We start from the raw sequence: 17,779 nt of genomic DNA, 5'->3' as shown, positions 1-17,779 counted from the left end.
AGCAAGCAACATATTTCACCTGTAGAGTCAGCGAGCACTATGGGCTAAATTTTATTTTCAAAAAAATTAGGGTTCCGTTTCAAAAAATTAAAATTCATAAAATTGTGGATAGCAGCTAGCGCCTTATGATCGAAATTTGAAATGAGGAAATTTAAGGTTGTTGTCTCGCTATGGACATAGTATCAGAAAATTTTATATATTAATTTTTGTACTTTTTAAGGATATTATACAATTGCAATAAAAACCTGAAATTAATTGACTGTCTCTAAATCGAAATAAACTTAATTAAAGTTTGGATAATTAGCCTATAGAGTATAGGAGGGGTTGTATTTTTAACAGGTTTTTTAACTCTAGAAAAAAACTAACCTTTAGATATTTGTTGTAAGATAAAAAAAAAAAAAAAACAAAACAAAACAAAATTATTGACCGTTTCATTACTGAGATATAATTAGTTAGTTTCATTACTAAAATATAATCAATTTTATTGTTGAACAGAAACGACTATCGTTAGAGTATTGTAGTTAAAGAGAGGTAACTATATAAGAGAATTTTAAACAACACTTCGTACACTATAGTAGCAGGGAGATAAACACCGTAATAAATAAATTAGAAAATGATATTTTGGAAAATGTTTTATTTAAACATGAATCAACTAATTTTTTTATATAATCTATATATATAATATATATTACAAACTTTGATATTCTCTATAATACATATTATATATATTACAGAGATATTTATAAAATTATTAATATAATTAATTATTCATAGGCAGATTGAATTTTACAATGGCCATAACAATGAACTTAACTGGTAACAATAATTAATTTAATTATGAACGTAATTGTTTTGTTGTTGTTGAACCACGGTTATAACACAAATCTAATTTATAAATATTGTATAATATATTTTTTTTATATATTTATTTATATATTAATTAATTACTTATTTATCTTCTATAATACATAATTATATACGTATGTATTTATACTTTAAGTGTAATTATTGTGCTTCAATCAATATTTGCTTTTTTTCTTTTTAATTATATTAATTTAATAACATTTATTCGATTTGCTCTTGGATATTTTTTTATAATACAATATTTTAAATAGTTTTTTATATATTGATTTTTTTTTATAATTTTTTATTAATCTATTGATATATATCAACAATTGTTAAAAAGTTTTGTCCATAAAATAGCATAATTATATCACTTAATATTTTTCAACTCTTGTTTTGAACCGGATAACAAATACGATTTCTAACATTCTTATAGTAAATTATTCTCTTTAACATTTAATTTAATTAGTTACTAATGTTTAAGTTGGATTCCTAGATGGAATTCATTCCAGGAATTTAAAAGCATACTTTTGTTGCTGACCGATTTGAACTTACCCTAAACTCATTTGAAGATATCAAAGTAATTATCCTTCTAAAAAATACGACAGAACATGAAAGAAGGATTTCCGCACTTGTATTGGATAATGACCTCATTAAAGATACAAGCTTTAAGGTTTCCATAGATGTGCGAGCGACTGACACGAATTTAGACTTTGTTTTTTATCGATTATAATGTCCTAAATTACGCAATTCTCAGATTTTCTTTCTTAAGTTATAGTCATACTCACTTTGCAGGACAATTTCCTTTTATTTTATTTAGAACCTTGATCCATTGATTTAGAGCTTTTGTAGATACAATACATTTAATTAAAATGTAAAAATTAATCATCGAACTTCAGCTTTTTAATGAATGGGCTTAGCATTTGACACACAGCCCTATAACTCCCGCTGTTTGTGTGAGTTCATCAATGTGTCGAATTCAACAAACTCGAGGCTCAAACCACAAAGAACTTATGGAAAAAGACACACATATTCAGTTTGGAAACAAGCAAACATGAATAGTTTCATGGGAAATCTAAAAACGTTAAAAAAAGAGGATCCATCTAAGAATCCAACTATTGGGATTTAAATCTTAATAATGCAGATTAAAAAGACAGAAAAGTAACATTGAGATCATTTGGATTGTTTTGTGTTTTTTTTTTTTTTTTTTTAAATAACATTTTTTGTTTTCTAATATTTTTGTCTTTTGTTCAACATGCCAATAACACTTTTTTCTACATTATTGTGTTTTTTTATAAACGATTCTAAAAATATTTTTAGGTACAATTTACACATGTGATGTATTTTGCATACAAAAAATGAGAAACAATATACACAAATATTACAGCAATAGTTTTTTTTTTTTTTTTTTTTAAATCTTCAGTTTACTCTCTTTTTTTTGGTACTTATATTTTTAATATGAATTTTTACATATTATTTGGTCAGTTCATCAATATAATATTGGTCTATTTTTTTGTAATAAAAAGATAAATTTTTATTAACTTTTTTTTTATAAATAACTCATATAAAAAGTTAAATAATATTTATATAATATATACAATATGTTTTTTTAGAATCAATTTTTTTTCTATATACTAATAAATTTCTTATATTTTGCCTTCTCAAAATGTTTAGCTAGATTAGAAACTTTTGTAGAAAGAAAAATTAAAATAATAATTCCAGCGTCAAAACGGATATTAAGTGTAATACTTATTTAAAACTCTTTTGTGCATTTCTTTTCAGATTCTAATTCACGCTGGTTACTGTTTCCATTTGTCTGCGCTTTTACCTAATTAAAGGTGGAGAATGATTCAAGAAAACCGCAGAGCTTTGAAACGCACTGATTGTACGCCAATCACGTAATGAAGCCTAAAACCTTAATCAAAGTGAAATTTATTAGAAATAACCCTAAAATGTTAGAATATAGAGAATATACCATAAGAGATCGAATAAGCTTTATGGAACCAATGAAAAATGTTAGGTCTGTTGGTAAGTGCAAATCGTGTTGGGTCACACTATGGCGTGCATGTATTTATGTACAGAGGTGTTATGAAAATGCCCCAAAATCAAAGTTTTGGTGTATTTTATTTATTTATTTTTTCAATTTGTCCTTATAATATTTGCATGAAATACTATAATGTCTCTGGACATATTTAGGTTATGTCTGTTTCACATTAAAAAAACACTTTGTAGAATAGAAAATATAATTATTTGTGGAACAAAAATGGTTATTAGCATAAAAAAAATTCATACTAAAAAATTTGAATATATATATTATTTATACAAATAAAAAATGTATTTATTTTGCGTATGAAAGTTAAAATTACATGCAATTTACAATTACACAGAAGTCGAAATCGATTAAAAATTTGCTTAGCTCTTTGTATGTATTCTTTTCTATTGTAATAAGTGAAAAATGAGATTGAGAATTTTGTATGGCCTAAAATTAATTTCTTATTTGTAATAATGCTAAAATTAAAAGATTATTATTAACCTTTTTTAAAAATGTTGGCAGAACTTTACGGGACAGATATTTGATTGACAGTGTATATTGAGAAAAATTGCTTGTTACTAATATGGCTAATAAAAAAACTTATCAGACGAAATAATTTCTAATACTGACGGATTAGATTACGAAAACTAGACTTTCATTTTAACTTATCTAAAGTGATTTTAGGAAACTTTAAAACTGCTCTATATATTAATTTTTTATTCGTAGGTAAGTCGTAAATTTGTTGTGGTTTGAAACTTGCTGAGCATTATTTAGACAGGTGAGTTTTTTTAAAAAATATTTAATACTGTTATAAGAGTATTTAGTTTGGGAATGTATAAAAGAAGCTTTAGGTAATTGGAGTTAACGAACTTGGAAGTTTTTTTTTTATCAAGGAGAGTAGTCTGTTAAATTTCATTAAGGAATTAAAATTTTTTCCTTGACCTAATTTACCTTTACGTCGAAATAAATATTTTTGGGTTTATCCTTGATCATAAAAAAATCTTTGGGATTCAAAATTAAACAACCATGTAGCTTTACGTTATCAAAATGACACGGAGTAACTAAGAATGGACAGAATATTAATGTCAATAGGCATCTTAAAAGAAAGTTGTCATTTTCAAAATACTCTTGATAGGTTTAGTACTTTTCAACAAATTATTTACATTGCATGTATTGAATTAAAGTCTTTTTTTTAAACTAGAATATGTTAATCACTTATTAAAGTTAAGAAAGAGTTTTAATTTATTACATAATCTCAGAGTATTGCCTATTTTCAAATGCCTATAAAGGTAATCATTATCCACAGAAGTATACGTACGCTGTTTATGTATATTGTTAATGAATTTTACAAAATATTTAATTAATTAATATTATTAAAATTAGTTTATTTTATCAATACGACATGTAAGAATTTATAGACGAAAATATGATTTCATTTCTTTAATAGAAAATACACGAACACGCACAATTATTGGGAGATACTTAAGGTACCACTCAATAGTATTTTTTATAGTAATAACATTTCCAAGCACCAATTGATAGATATCATTTTTTTTATATATAAAACGAGGACGCTAAAGAAGATATGAAAATAGGTAACTACATATGATTTTATACTAAGCGAATTTCAATAAGACTATCAAGGCCAATACTTTCGCCAAATTGTTAATTTGACATTTAAAAATTTTTAAATAAAAGCAAATTGGCTAGATAGCTCTATAACAATATGTATGAAATTTACAAGATCTTTACAATAAGGAGTAAGAACAATCTAACTACCAAGTAATTTATACACTTTAGAATTTTGTGGATTAATTGTTATGTTAGACATCAAGTATTCGATTATAATAATGAGCTATAGTTTATGAATAATAGTCAATGTTTATTCAAACACTTTTCATGTAAAATGTACCTAATTTAGAAAGCTTTTATCCAATCTCAAATGACATGACAATGAATATAACAAGATGGCAGTCTTATTAAAAAAAGACATTAAAGAACGCACCCTTTTTAAATCCATAGACCAATGAAAATATGTTACATTTTGAATAGAGTTACAACTTAGATGAACGATAGTACCTTTGCTCTAAAAAAAGCTGATGGATGACGGTACTATTAATTATTTATTAATTAAAAAATGTGTTTAAATAAACAATTCTTATCATTATTATAATTTTTGAGACTGTATCTCTAACAAATGAAAGCTAACGAAATGAAGAATTTTTTTTATTTGATTGTAACTTAATTTTTAAGATTTATTTATTTAATGTAAATTTGTGTTATATTAAGCCGTTATTTATGAAAAATCTAACGTATATCTTTTTTTTTTTACTCAGTTATTAAATTATTTATAATTATGTAATGTAGTATAAAATATATGCTTATTTTACAATTTTCGTATTCTTATCCAACTGATATGTAATGGCACAGTTATGGCAGTTTGATGATACGCTCTTTTTCCATGCACTTTTCTGTACAATTTTAATCAATAATTATTAACAGAATTTTATTTGGGGGTTAAATAATGATCAGATTTATTTCTTTTGATTTAAATATTCAAAAGGATTAAAAATCCCTATCTTATCATGATTGATGCTAGACTCTTCAAGACTTTGGTGTTAATACACCACAGTTAAGAAGATCTAAAGTGTCCCCGAGCGTCAACATGAAGATATACTCGAACGTTTTCGAATTTAGTTCAGATTTAAGAAACAGTTTTCAAAATGAGGTTAAATTTTCCATTTCTTAATCAAATCTATCAGTAATTTCTTAATTCCATTTCTACCTTATCATCATTCTAACGTAATTAAAAATTGTAAACTGATTCAAAGCGATATGTTTTTGAATTTAATTAAATTCTTCAATTCTTACATAATAAAAGTGATATTAATTATAAAATTTTTTAAAGAAATCAGACCAGAATAGTTGAAAGTATCTGTTCCCGCCCTTTTTTAGTATTTCCTGAAGTTATATGAAGATTAAAAATGTCGTAAATAACTACTTAAGTTTTTAGTTTAAAAATTGTCTACTGAAAAACTGGCTTAAATAATTCGTTTTGAGTTTTTATGTTGAAAAATTCGCCACCTACTCATATGGTCCTTTGTTTTGAAATTTCATTGATAAATTAATGAGGTAATAACCTTCGTTGCATTCCATTTTAAGTTTCTAAGGGCAGAACAGTATACTTTCCAGCAGAATTTAGTCTTCGATTCCATATTCGTGTTTGAATTTAGAATTTTTTGTTTGTTCATGAAAATCTAAATATTACTAGGTTTTATTGTACTAGCAGATTTTGGGAGGAATATATTTTTACATTTTCTTGAATTTATTGATGGTAGGATTTTGTGTTTGTCATAATTTTAGGAATTTTGGTTTAATATTCATAGAGACTAAAAAACTGCTTTGATGGGATATTACGAAGCAAAACACACAATTTGAATTACTATAAGAAATTTAGAAGTCAATAGCAAAATTGAAATATTGGGACGTAAAAATTTTCTGAAAATAATAACGTGACATTACATGTTTTTTTTAAATATTTATACTCATATTATGTAACTATATAATGTTGTTAAACATGAGACAATTATTATTTTTTAAATATTCTTTTTAAGTACATAAATAAAATTTGTTAACTTTTTAAATGTTTAACAAGAAAAGTAAGGCCAATTGAATAATATTTTTCTAAATGTTTCATTTATCTAAAGGGCATGATGATATAAAAAGTAATAATTTTGTATACGTTCTAAATTTATAATTACACATAGAATGAATATGATATTACACGAGTATTCATTATGTGGCGATGACGTTTGATACTTTAACATTTACTTAACATTTTATCTCGTTAGAACGCACTCCATTATTTTGGCGATAAAACCATTGATATCATATATTACTTCAAATATGTTATCTATGAGTGAAATTCTTTGAGTAAATGGATGGTATACGTACAGAAGTTTCAAGTTAAGATAAATGATTTCAAAAATGTAAATTTCCTTTGTTTACCCTTGAATATTGTAGACTCAAAGTTTGAATCCTTCAATATTTTTTTGAATTTATAACAAAAATAGCAGTGTAATGCTGTGCACTAAGCTATTTAAAAAACGATATGCTTAAAATCCAAAATCAAAACTTTTCAATATGAGACTTTTTTGTTATATAGTACGGATAGTAAGCGCCATCGAACTTGCAAATAATGATTGCGACATGCCGCTTTGAACGAATGTTCTATGGACTCAAATATTAATTTTCCCAAGCGGTGTCTGATGACAATCCCTGTTGGTGGGCAGGGGTGGATTTAACCCATGATTTTCAAGCTAGTTAGGTAGGGAAAAATAATTAATTTTTTTAATAGAAAATCCACCCGCTAGTCTCTGAAGAACCGTCATGGTGGCACCACCCCTAAAAATTAATGTTTGGGTCCATAGAATATCCGTACCAAGCGTCATCGCGGAATGCAGCATTGCTTTATTTTTTGGAGCTTATCATCCGTTTCAGTATACTTCCATAGGAGAAAAATAAATCTGAAAAAATCTCAAAAGAAGTGAAAACTCTTATGCATGAGAACGATATGATTTGATTTTTATCTTAAAATACTTGTTTACATTTAATAATTCGTCTTTACATAGACATACGATGACTTTTTGTAAGCATCTATACTTGTGACTTCAAATATAGCTATAAATTTTTACAGGAATATCTCATTTACACATTTATGCTTCATCAGGATTTTTTTAAAAATAGGGATAAGGAACATTGCGATAACATTTCTTGTGGCGTTCGAATTGTTTTTATCCCATTTTTAAGCTACCAAGCCATTTAAGCTTTCTAATTCTATCGTTATGTAAGTTAAATATTTAAAACTTTGTTTTGAATGGAGATGGTTGATCTTATGTTAACTTTTGTTTATTGCAAAATGAACATTCACTTACTTTTTACGAGGGGTCTATCTAAATTTATATACATTTTTAGGTTATATTATATTTGATTACAAACAGTGACGGATGAAAGCGGTGACTGTCAAAGTATGGAAAAATTATTTATAATTTTAAAATGTTTTGGCTAGGAATCATACATTTTAGTTGAATTTAGTAAATATAAAAGCGCTGTGTTCATTTATATTTACGTAAGTAATTTGATAGTCACCGCTTAATTTAGAATTTAAAAATGTATTGATTAATATTTCTTGATAATTAACCAATTTATCTAAACATAATATTAATTGGACTGAACAAAGGTAAAAGAGTAGCATAAATTTAATTATTTGACATTTTGACAAACAAAGTTTAGGTTATTACAAGAAGCTCAAAATACCTTCTAGGCCGTCTTGCAAGAAATCTTGCTTATATTTAAAAAGGCTTTTATTATGTTTAGATAGATTTTCCTTATTGGCTATTATTTGCAATGATGTTTATTGTGTTCAAATAACTATTGACTACTTTAACACAAGGACTACTTAAAGTGTATACCAATGGCAGATATTTTCATTCGCATACTGCTTGTGTAAGATTCTAATTTATACACTAGCTATTTACTAAATAAAGTGGTTGTCCATATTTACATGTAGACCAAGAAAACAAAATATAGTAATGACATTAATTTTCAATCATTTTTTCAAAATGCTTCCGTAGTATTTTTACAAAAATTAATTTTATCTTTTGGTTAATATTTGTAATGTTTTTATGCTACTCGAGTATGTTAGAAAATTGTAGCAACTTGTTCCAAAACACGCTCAGAGTGCGTTTTAAATTGAAGAAAATTTGTCGTGGACTATTTGTATATATAGATCTAATATTTGCAGCTAGATAATGAGTGATTTCTTACATAACAGTGACAATTTTAATTATATTTGAGCAAAATACAACTTAAAATATAGTTAGTATATAACATAAAAACCATACAAAAAGTCGTAAAATTTAATCAGAACTCAATATTAGAAGTCATACAATGTATTCATGTGTTCTTCTGTTTAATCTATACAGTTTACGCGAGAATAATATCAGGGAATGAATAATCATTTTTCTCCTCTAATTTTTCGAAGTCTTGAAATATTCTTGTTTCATTTTTGGTGTAAATTTCAGTAATCCATCCAGATAGAAGAGTAGTATGGTCCAGTCTATTAAAAAATAGAATAATTATTTGCCCATGATTTCAGTCTACTTTAAAAAGACTGCACATAACATTAAGGCTGTTATGGACAAATTTTTGATTTTGATTGCGTAAAACTTTATAATTTCTTTAAGAATCATCTTAAATATTCATTAGTGGAAAAAAAATTATAAAGAAAAGCGGTTTTCGAGATAAGAATGGTTAAAGTTACAATTTAATTTCAAGCACTCCTTTATTAGTTTTAATGTTATGCGCATATTTGTGTGCATATTGTATGCTCAAACTTATTGCCACTTATTAATTACTAATTTATACTCTCGAAAGCAGACGATTTATTTTCTCGAGCAAAAACTCCCTTAAATATTGTATACTTACTGAAATATGTTTAGAGGTTATGTATTAACAACATTTCCAAAGTATTTATTTTCCAATCCATTCTATCGTATTTATTGTCATTCCTAAGGCTATTAGTTCTAAAAATAAATATATTTTTAAATAACAGAAAGTAATCTATAAAAAGATCAAATACTACTAACTTACTTTAAGTATACACATTTCATTTAGCTTTTTATTCTGATAAATTTCGTAGCAAACATCCATTTTTATTTCAACCATTTTTAAAAATGGCTGCTGTACTGTGACAATCTGCTTGATACTTTCTCATTAGTATCCTTCATTGATAAGATTTATTTAACAAATTTTTTTTATTATTATTATAGTGGAAATTGTTTTAAAATACAAGAAAATGAAAGATCTTTGTGTTTAGAATTATTTATTGTGATATTTATAGGTTAAGTGTATGACTTAAATCACCTATATCGTGCCATTTGATCTTCATTTTTAATAATATTTTATTATAAGGATGATTTTGATGAAATGATTACGTAATGATGTTACGTGTGATTAGAATGTGAAATATTGTGAAATAACAGATAATAAAAAGAATGAACATCAATTAACAAAAAAAGAAATGATACATCAAAAATACGTACGGAAGCTACGAAAATGCATTCAACATTCTAAGCTACGTTTATATTCAAACGCTTCATACTTCTCTCCGCCATTTATGATTTAAACACTTAGCAATTCAGATTTTTTTTTATTAATTATTGAATTTGTCCTTATAATACTTGAGTGCTTATTTAACTATCATTTTAAAAAGAAGAAACGTAATCACATATTGTACTTTTACCTGTCACTTTACAGACAGGTTAGGAATGTTTTTATTTTTTTTTTTAAATTTTGTTTTTAAATCACCGTTTAATTAATTAAATTTATCATGAAAATTATTATTGTATGCGAATTATTATTAACTGAATCATCTACTGCATTGAATATATGAATATTCTGTGTTTGTGGAAATAATTTAAAAGAAGCTTTTTAAGAAACCAGCAGGTCCAGCCTTAGTAAGTGAATAAGTTATATACATTACATCATATTTGAAATCCAACGAAAATGTAAGCATGGTTTAAAAAAGATTTGATTAGTTCGAGTTTTAATGATATTGAAAAAAATGTACATACCTCCTCAGTTTTTCTCTGTTCAGTCATTTGTTGCTGTTGGCTTCGTAATTTAGCTTGCGCATTCTTAAGAGCTCTATAAATTTGGAAAAACATTAATTTCAAATGAGCCAAGACTGTACTTAGTGTAGGTACTTACTGTTGTAACTCCATAATCGTTTTCTCTTTACTATTCTGTTCTTCTTGACTCATTTGAACAAGTTGTAAGAGTCTTTCCATTTCAGTTGCTGAACGTTTGGCTTCTTCTTGAGCTTGTTGTAATTTTTGCCTGTGAGATTCAAGTTCTTTCTCTTGTTCGGTTAATTTCTTGTTTAATTCACTTGCAGCAGATGCAGCACCACCCACCTGTAATTACATAATCAGAAATCATACAAATCCAATAGAACAATAGAACATGTTATTACCTTTTTAAGTTGCTGCTCTAATTGGTCCATTTGTTCTTTACGTTTCTTTAATTGTGTATCTAATTCTGTAAGGGATTTTTCACGTTGCTCAACTTCTCTACGTTTATTTTCTACAGTTTTCCTTTGTTCGTCTAATTGTTTCTTTTGGGCATCTAATTGTTTCTTAATAGCGGTAGCTTCTTCGTTCTGTTTCGCGTTCATTGCTGTTCCAGCGTTCATCGATTGCATCTTCTTGGTGGCTTCGTGTAGATCGAGCTAATTTTAAATCGAAAAAAACATTAAAGTTTGTAGCTTATGACAAATGTTAAGTGATTAACAAAATGCTTAACGCTTACTGCATAGTGTGGCAAAGAAATCTAACAAAGTAAGTAAAAAATTGCCACAGTACGGTAAGTGAAATGAAATTTGCCACTAATAATGAAAAAATTATTTAATTAATAAGAAAAATGCTGATAGCTTTTTTAATTCACACAATAAATGCTGTTTTTTTTTCTATTTTAGATAAGAACTCCATAATGATTGGAATTTGAAAAATAAGCACATTGCTTTTTAAAGAAAACTCGAAGGCTAACTGTTTTTTGTGTGAAGTAGAGCCAACACGAAATATGAAAAAATAATAACAAAAAAAAATTTATGAATGATTGGACAACAAACATTGAACTACAGTGTGTTGGAGGATGCCCAAAAGAAATTTGATCACCAACATAAACAAAAACAAAGCTATAAAAATAAACATCGCGCAAAATAACATAACATGAACAACATAAGAAACACATGAACACATGACATTACTTTCTTTTTTTCAAAATACATAAAATATAATCTTGTGGGTGATCCTCCAACTAACCTGGTTCTTTTCCAGTTCTTGTACAAGCATTTCTAATTGTGCTTGCAGCCTTTCTTTTTCAACCGAACTATTCTTAAGATCGGCTAACGCTTTGTCTAGTTCTTTACGAAGTTTTTCGTCTTGACCTCCACCACCAGGTGGATGTATACCAGCTTGTTTCTGATATTGGGCCATTTGCTGAAGCTGTTGTTGTAATTGTTGTTGCTGTGCATGTAATTGTTTCTCCATGCCTTGTATATGTTTTTGTAATTCTGAAATAGTTTTTTCTGCCATATCAGCGCGATTTTTCTCTGTTTCAACAACTTTACGCCATTGTTCAAGTTCAGAATCACCACGGGCGCCAGTCTCTTGGAATTTCTTTTCAGCTTTTTCAGCTCTTTGCTTTTGTGTGTCACGCTCTCGTTGTAATGCTTGAATTTGTTGTTGAAGTTTAGATATTTCACGATCTCTATTTTCTAACATTTCTTTAGTACCACGTTCTACATCTTGTGTGATTCGACGTTGTTCGCCTTTTAGACTTCGAACTTCTTCGCGTTGTCTTTCAAGTTCTTGTTCGGATTGGGTAAGTTCTTGTTGGAAATTCATTAACATGTCTTGTGATTTCTCTAATTGCAAAACTAATTGATCTCGTTCCGTAGTTAATTTCTTAATATCGTTTTCATATTTCAAGAATTGTTTTTCAACGGAATCATCTTGTTTGTCACGTTTGTCAAGCATGGAAGCTAGTTTTTCACGATCGCGTACAGATTGAGCTAATTCTTGTTGAAGTTTAAGTAAGTTTTCTTGTGTTCGATGATCAACATTACGTTGTTGTTGCTCCACAACGCGTCGCATTTGTTGCAATTCTGCACGTAGTACATCACGTTCTTGTTCAATTGTTTTGGCATCAACCTGTAATCGTTCTGCCTTCTCTCGAGCACGTGTCAACTCAACATTTACTCTTTCAAGCTCTAATTTTAGAGTTTCGCTATTCTCAGCGGCCATATTAAGATTTTTATGTGCTTTTTCTAGTTCTTTAGCTAATCGACCAGCTTCCAATTCAGTTGCATCACGCGCTTGAATGGCTTTGTCTAAACGATCACGTAAGCGTTCAATCTCTAATTTATCATCACTCTTTGACTTATCAACAGAATTCATTTGTGTTTTGTATCTTTCAAACTGTCCAACATCTGCCTTCATTTTATCGAGCTCCTTTTCTACTTTTTCGTATTGTATTTTCAGTTTTTCATAACGATCGCGTACTTTTTCACATTCAATATGTGCACGCTCTGTTTCTAATCTTTGTTTTTCTTGCATACCAGTTAATTTTGCTATTTCTGCTTTGCTAATATCTAATTGCATATTTACCTCATGTAATTTATCTTCTAATTGTTGATTGCCTGTAAGTACTTTCTGTAATTCTTGTTGTAATTTTTCATTTTCAGCCTGAATTCGGCCAGTTTCAGCTGACCACTTATCATGCTCGTATTGATATTTACCTCGCATACTTTCGATCCGATCCAATTCAGAACGTAGACGATTTGCTTCTTGTTCAGATTTCCGTGCACGCTCTAATTCCAATGATGTTTTATCCAATCGATTCTGCAAACGTTCGACTTCTGCCTTTAACCGTTCATGCTCCTCTTTTGTACGTTCGTGTGTATCTTGATATTTGCCAAATCGTGATGCATAACGATCAGATTCTTCACGTAAATTGTCTGCTTCAGCTTTATAACGCTCTGCTTCGCTTTGCATCTTACGATATTCTATTTGTTGTTTATCTAGTTTGTCGTATAATTTTTCAATTTCAATTTGCATTCGAGCGTTCTCTTCTTGTGCTTTGTCATAGTTAGCTTGTGCCTTTTGCATTTGAGAATGTGCTCGTTCAACTTCAAATTCAAAACGTTCGCTTTCTGCTTGTAATTTCTCCTTATCGGATTGTATACGTCGTAATTCAATTTGAGTTTTGTCATATCGTTCACGAACCATTTCTAAATCAACAGATAATCGATCAATATCTTCTTTTGTTTTCTCTTCCATTTCTTTGGTACGACCTAATTGCATGGCTGAGCGATCATACATTTCCTGTAAGCGGGCAAGTTCTTCTTGTGTTTTACGTTGTTCCTCACGAGCCTTTGTTGCTAATAATTGTTGTTTTTCTACTTCTAACGCTAAACGATCCTTATCAGCTTCCAGTGTATCAATCTTGTTTTGTAATCTGTAGACATCATTTTGTGACCTATTTGTTAATAATAATAACAATAAACATTTAATTGACACTTAATTTAGACCTCATGTACAATAATGTCGTTTTGAATTTTGAATTTTGAAGTCGTCAAGCGGTTTTTATTAGAGTAGCAATTTTTTATGCCCCATTTAATAAGATACTAATAATAATACTAGTGAAAGGTAGGTCGAGGCTAGGCAAGTAGCCATTTCTTAGTTGCTTTTATAAAGCATTAAGAAACCCATCTCTCCAACCTCTCATATCCATCACCATACCTGGCTTAATGTCTCTAGCCATATGGTATGTCAAACCTATCTATCTCCTTTACGAATGACAATACAAAGTTTCACCCCAAATTAGTCTATTTTGGTACAGCCAACTGCAAGTTTCTCCTTTTGGGTGTGTGATGTTATTCAGCCAGAAGCTAAAAAGGCATTACCATTCGAGAAAATTTACGGATAAATTTCTAAGATTTTCGTATTTTTAATCAATTGGGTTAGCACTGAAAGTAAAAACACAATATTCTTGGCATCAACACCTGTCTTGAAATATAGACATCTTCGCGGGAAACGATCCCACGACCTCTTACATACCGAGCAAGTACATACTCCTTCTCTGAGCCACCAGATGATGGTGTATCTGAATCTCTTCAATCTATTTATTACTTTGTTTGAGTCTTTATGGAAGTCGAAAATGACAGTTCATGTTTTTAAGACAGAAGGTTAAATTTTGAGCAATCACGAAATGGTTTTCGTAGAAAAAGCCTCAAATCGTAGCGGTGAATTATCAGATTGTGCCTAAGTGCAGTGAGTATTTTGCCAAAATATACATCTGATAAGTTGAAATGCGACTTAATTGTAGACGAGGCCTTTTGACTGATATAATTATTTACTGAATTAAAACATTGTAGTTATCCACAACTGAGAACCATGGATTTTTTTTTAAATCATGGTTCTTTCGAATTCTTTTATTTAAACAACCCTAAAAGTTCAATCGATTTCAGTTCGTTCTGAAATTTATCGTAGTGATCCTTAAAATAGAAAATATTTTGTACTCAATGAAATCTGGTTTCTCGCAAACATTTACAAATTCAAATGATATGAAAGGAGATCTTATCATTCTCAAGAGCAGATCCAGAAACTTTTTTGGAGGATTCTATATTTTGCATAATACTTAAATTAAATGTTTAGACCTTTAGCATCAAAATGAGATGCTTTCGATTTGCATATTTTCATTAGAACTTGATATTGCATTATATTTCGAAAAAACGACCTTGATTTCGGATTTAGCGTAAAAAACTACGGCGAAAAGCATAAGTAGTTTCCGTGGAAGTCAATCGGTAACGAAAACCGGATCAGCGGCCGTATTAACAAAGATAAAACCGTTTAGAGATATTATTAAAACTAAAAGAAATGTTTTAATTCAGTAGGGACATGCTCACATAACATTCACAAACAACATCCAAACATTCCAAACACTCATCACATACCTATCATATTTCTCCAACATTTTTTCGAATTCTTTATTTGCCGTTTCTTTATCATCAATTGCTTTCTGTGATGCATAAATCGTTTTTTCAAGTTTATCTTTCAGTATATCAATTTCAGTATAAGCATCGTCACGTTCAATTTGTAATTTTTGATGAATAGCATGTGCTTTCTCCCAACGTTCTTTCAGCACATCCAATTCAGTTTGCATATCAGCACGCTCACGTTGTGCTTTCGATACATGACTTTGTTGTAATTCAATACGTTCTTGTAATTTCTCGCACTCTTCTTGGAATTGATCACGTTCCTTTTGAATTCGTGTTATCAAAATCTAATAAAAAAATAATAATATTAGATTTTCATAAATAGGGAGCCAATGATGTTTGTGAGATTGTACCTGTGATTTTTCGAATTTATCACGTAGTCTATCCGCTTCTAATTGAATGGCTTCTCTTTCTTTTTGCATTCTAGTAGCTTGACCTAGTGATTTATCTAATTGTGATTGTAGATTTTCATAATCGTAATTCTGTTTTTCTTTTTCTAATTGTATCTGGAAAATTTGAAACAATGAAATAAATTAAAGAATAAATTGGCTTAACAAATCTCAAAAAAGATGGATACTGTTTTTGGATTCCTAACACCTGTGCTATGAAAACCATCTTGAATACAGTCCGTCATCTAGGGCAGGTATGTCTATTGATGATAAGTTTCATTAGAGAGACGAAACTACAAATTTTATCTAGGCGAGGAAGGTACTCAAATTATGTAGGTGTTAGTTCAGTCGACATTGCGCGATCAAAAGACATTTCTCTGTTACACCCTTACCAATCATAGTCGCGGTAGTTACAGTTCTTAGTCTTACAGTTCAGTAGTCTAGTTATCCTCAACTTGAGAGAGTTTAAGTTGGCCTCTCTCGTGTCAGTTAGTCTGTCTAACGGGACAAAGTTACTGGATTGATGAAGTTTTTGAAGTTTTCTTGAACCAAGGAAGTATACACTTGCTACCATGTTAAGAAGATACTTTCTTGCAACTAGTACTTTCTTTGAAAATAGTGTATGCTATTAAATGCTATCTATAATTTAAGTTTTAAAAAACGAGAGCTAATTTGTATTGCTCTGAAAATTTGACCTTTTTAACCGCAGAACTTGAGTCCAACCTGTAAAATCAAGCTAACAAAGAAAATGTCTTACCTTTCTTAATTCGGCACAAACTTTATCGAATTTCTCTTGTAATTTATCAATTTCGGTTTGTGCTTTATCTAATGAATTTTGTAATTTATCTTGTTGTAATTGAGCTTTGCCAAGTGTTGCTTGTGTACGTTCTAATTCTTCTTTAGCCTTTTCTAATTCACTGATTGCTTTCTCTCGATCTGAATGTAATTTAGCAACATTCGATTGAGATTTCTCATATTCCATTCGCATACTTTCTGTTTCACCCTGTGCGTTTTCTAATCGTGCTTTCAATCTGTACACTTCGCCTTGTGATTTTTCTAATTTCTCTTGCAACGCTGCTGATTCGTTATGTGCACGCTCACAATCTGCTTGCGTTACACGTAACTCAGCTTGAGCTCGACGTAGCTCTGCTGCAGATTTATCAGCACGTTCTTGAATACGATCTAATTCTTGTGATGTCGATAGCGTACTTCGTCCGAATGTGGTTTGTGATCGTTCTAATTCATGTCGTAAACGTTCATTTTCTAATTCTAAACGCGCTAAACGTTGTTTAGCTTGTTCCCAATCAGCACCACTTCGACCCACTTCACTTGCTGCTTTGTCCAGTTCAGCTTTAGATTTGCCAAGTTCAGATTGTGAACTTTCTAATTTGGCTTCTAATCGATCCTTTTCTACTTGAGCTCGTTCAAGACGTGCACCCAATTTTTCAACTTCACTATCTAAAGCGTGTATTTTCATTTTGTATTCAGCTAGCTCACGTTCATGCAATTCACGTTCCTCTTGTTTTTCTTGTTCGGCTCGATCACGTTGTTCTCGTAATTGAGCCATTTGTTTTTCTTTATCGCCAATAGCTTCTTCGAGAGAAGATAATGCACCTTCGGAAGAACAGTGATGAGCTTGCATAGCAGTTAATCGTGCACGAGCCATATCGACTTGGTTGTCTTTTTCTTTTAATAAATCTTCAAGATTTTCAATCTGAAATGGAAATTGTCTTTTTATAATCTGTAAACACGCTTAATAATTTAATTTATTAAAAATTATTAATAATTATATAAATGAAATAATTAAAAATTTTGCTGAAGTGGAGTACACTGAGATTGGATGAGTAACTTTTCGAGAGTCATTGAGAAGATAAGCAAAGTTAATTTTAGGAATTT

At 29.3% G+C, this 17,779-nt stretch overlaps 1 protein-coding gene and 1 long non-coding RNA gene across 4 annotated transcripts in view; both read right to left on the bottom strand.

The window, feature by feature from the left end:
* Window positions 1-8,850: 8,850 nt before the first annotated feature.
* Window positions 8,851-9,686, bottom strand: LOC123298538. Its single transcript, XR_006535277.1, has 3 exons — window positions 9,527-9,686; window positions 9,362-9,459; window positions 8,851-8,993 (listed from the first exon to the last, which is right to left on the bottom strand). It is a non-coding gene; the product is annotated as an uncharacterized LOC123298538 (long non-coding RNA).
* A 573-nt stretch (window positions 9,687-10,259) lies between these two features.
* The window catches only part of LOC123298500 (ELKS/Rab6-interacting/CAST family member 1), a 46,838-nt gene continuing 39,318 nt past the window's right edge, over window positions 10,260-17,779 (bottom strand). For 2 of the 3 annotated variants that reach the window (XM_044880520.1, XM_044880522.1), the window contains 8 exons: window positions 16,641-17,597; window positions 15,848-16,000; window positions 15,453-15,781; window positions 11,758-13,975; window positions 10,911-11,165; window positions 10,646-10,851; window positions 10,510-10,582; window positions 10,260-10,388 (listed from right to left, as the gene is read on the bottom strand). In XM_044880520.1, coding sequence (XP_044736455.1) covers window positions 10,353-10,388; window positions 10,510-10,582; window positions 10,646-10,851; window positions 10,911-11,165; window positions 11,758-13,975; window positions 15,453-15,781; window positions 15,848-16,000; window positions 16,641-17,597 — 4,227 coding nt within the window. In that variant the 3' untranslated portion in view covers window positions 10,260-10,352. The remainder of the gene's footprint in view (window positions 10,389-10,509; window positions 10,583-10,645; window positions 10,852-10,910; window positions 11,166-11,757; window positions 13,976-15,452; window positions 15,782-15,847; window positions 16,001-16,640; window positions 17,598-17,779) is intronic. The other variant, XM_044880521.1, reaches the window with a different exon arrangement.

This window comes from Chrysoperla carnea, chromosome 4, assembly GCF_905475395.1.
Source record: "Chrysoperla carnea chromosome 4, inChrCarn1.1, whole genome shotgun sequence".
NCBI classification, from domain to species: domain Eukaryota; kingdom Metazoa; phylum Arthropoda; class Insecta; order Neuroptera; family Chrysopidae; genus Chrysoperla; species Chrysoperla carnea.
The sequence above is the reverse complement of the archived record's forward strand: the minus strand, read 5'-3'. Positions and strand labels throughout refer to the sequence as shown.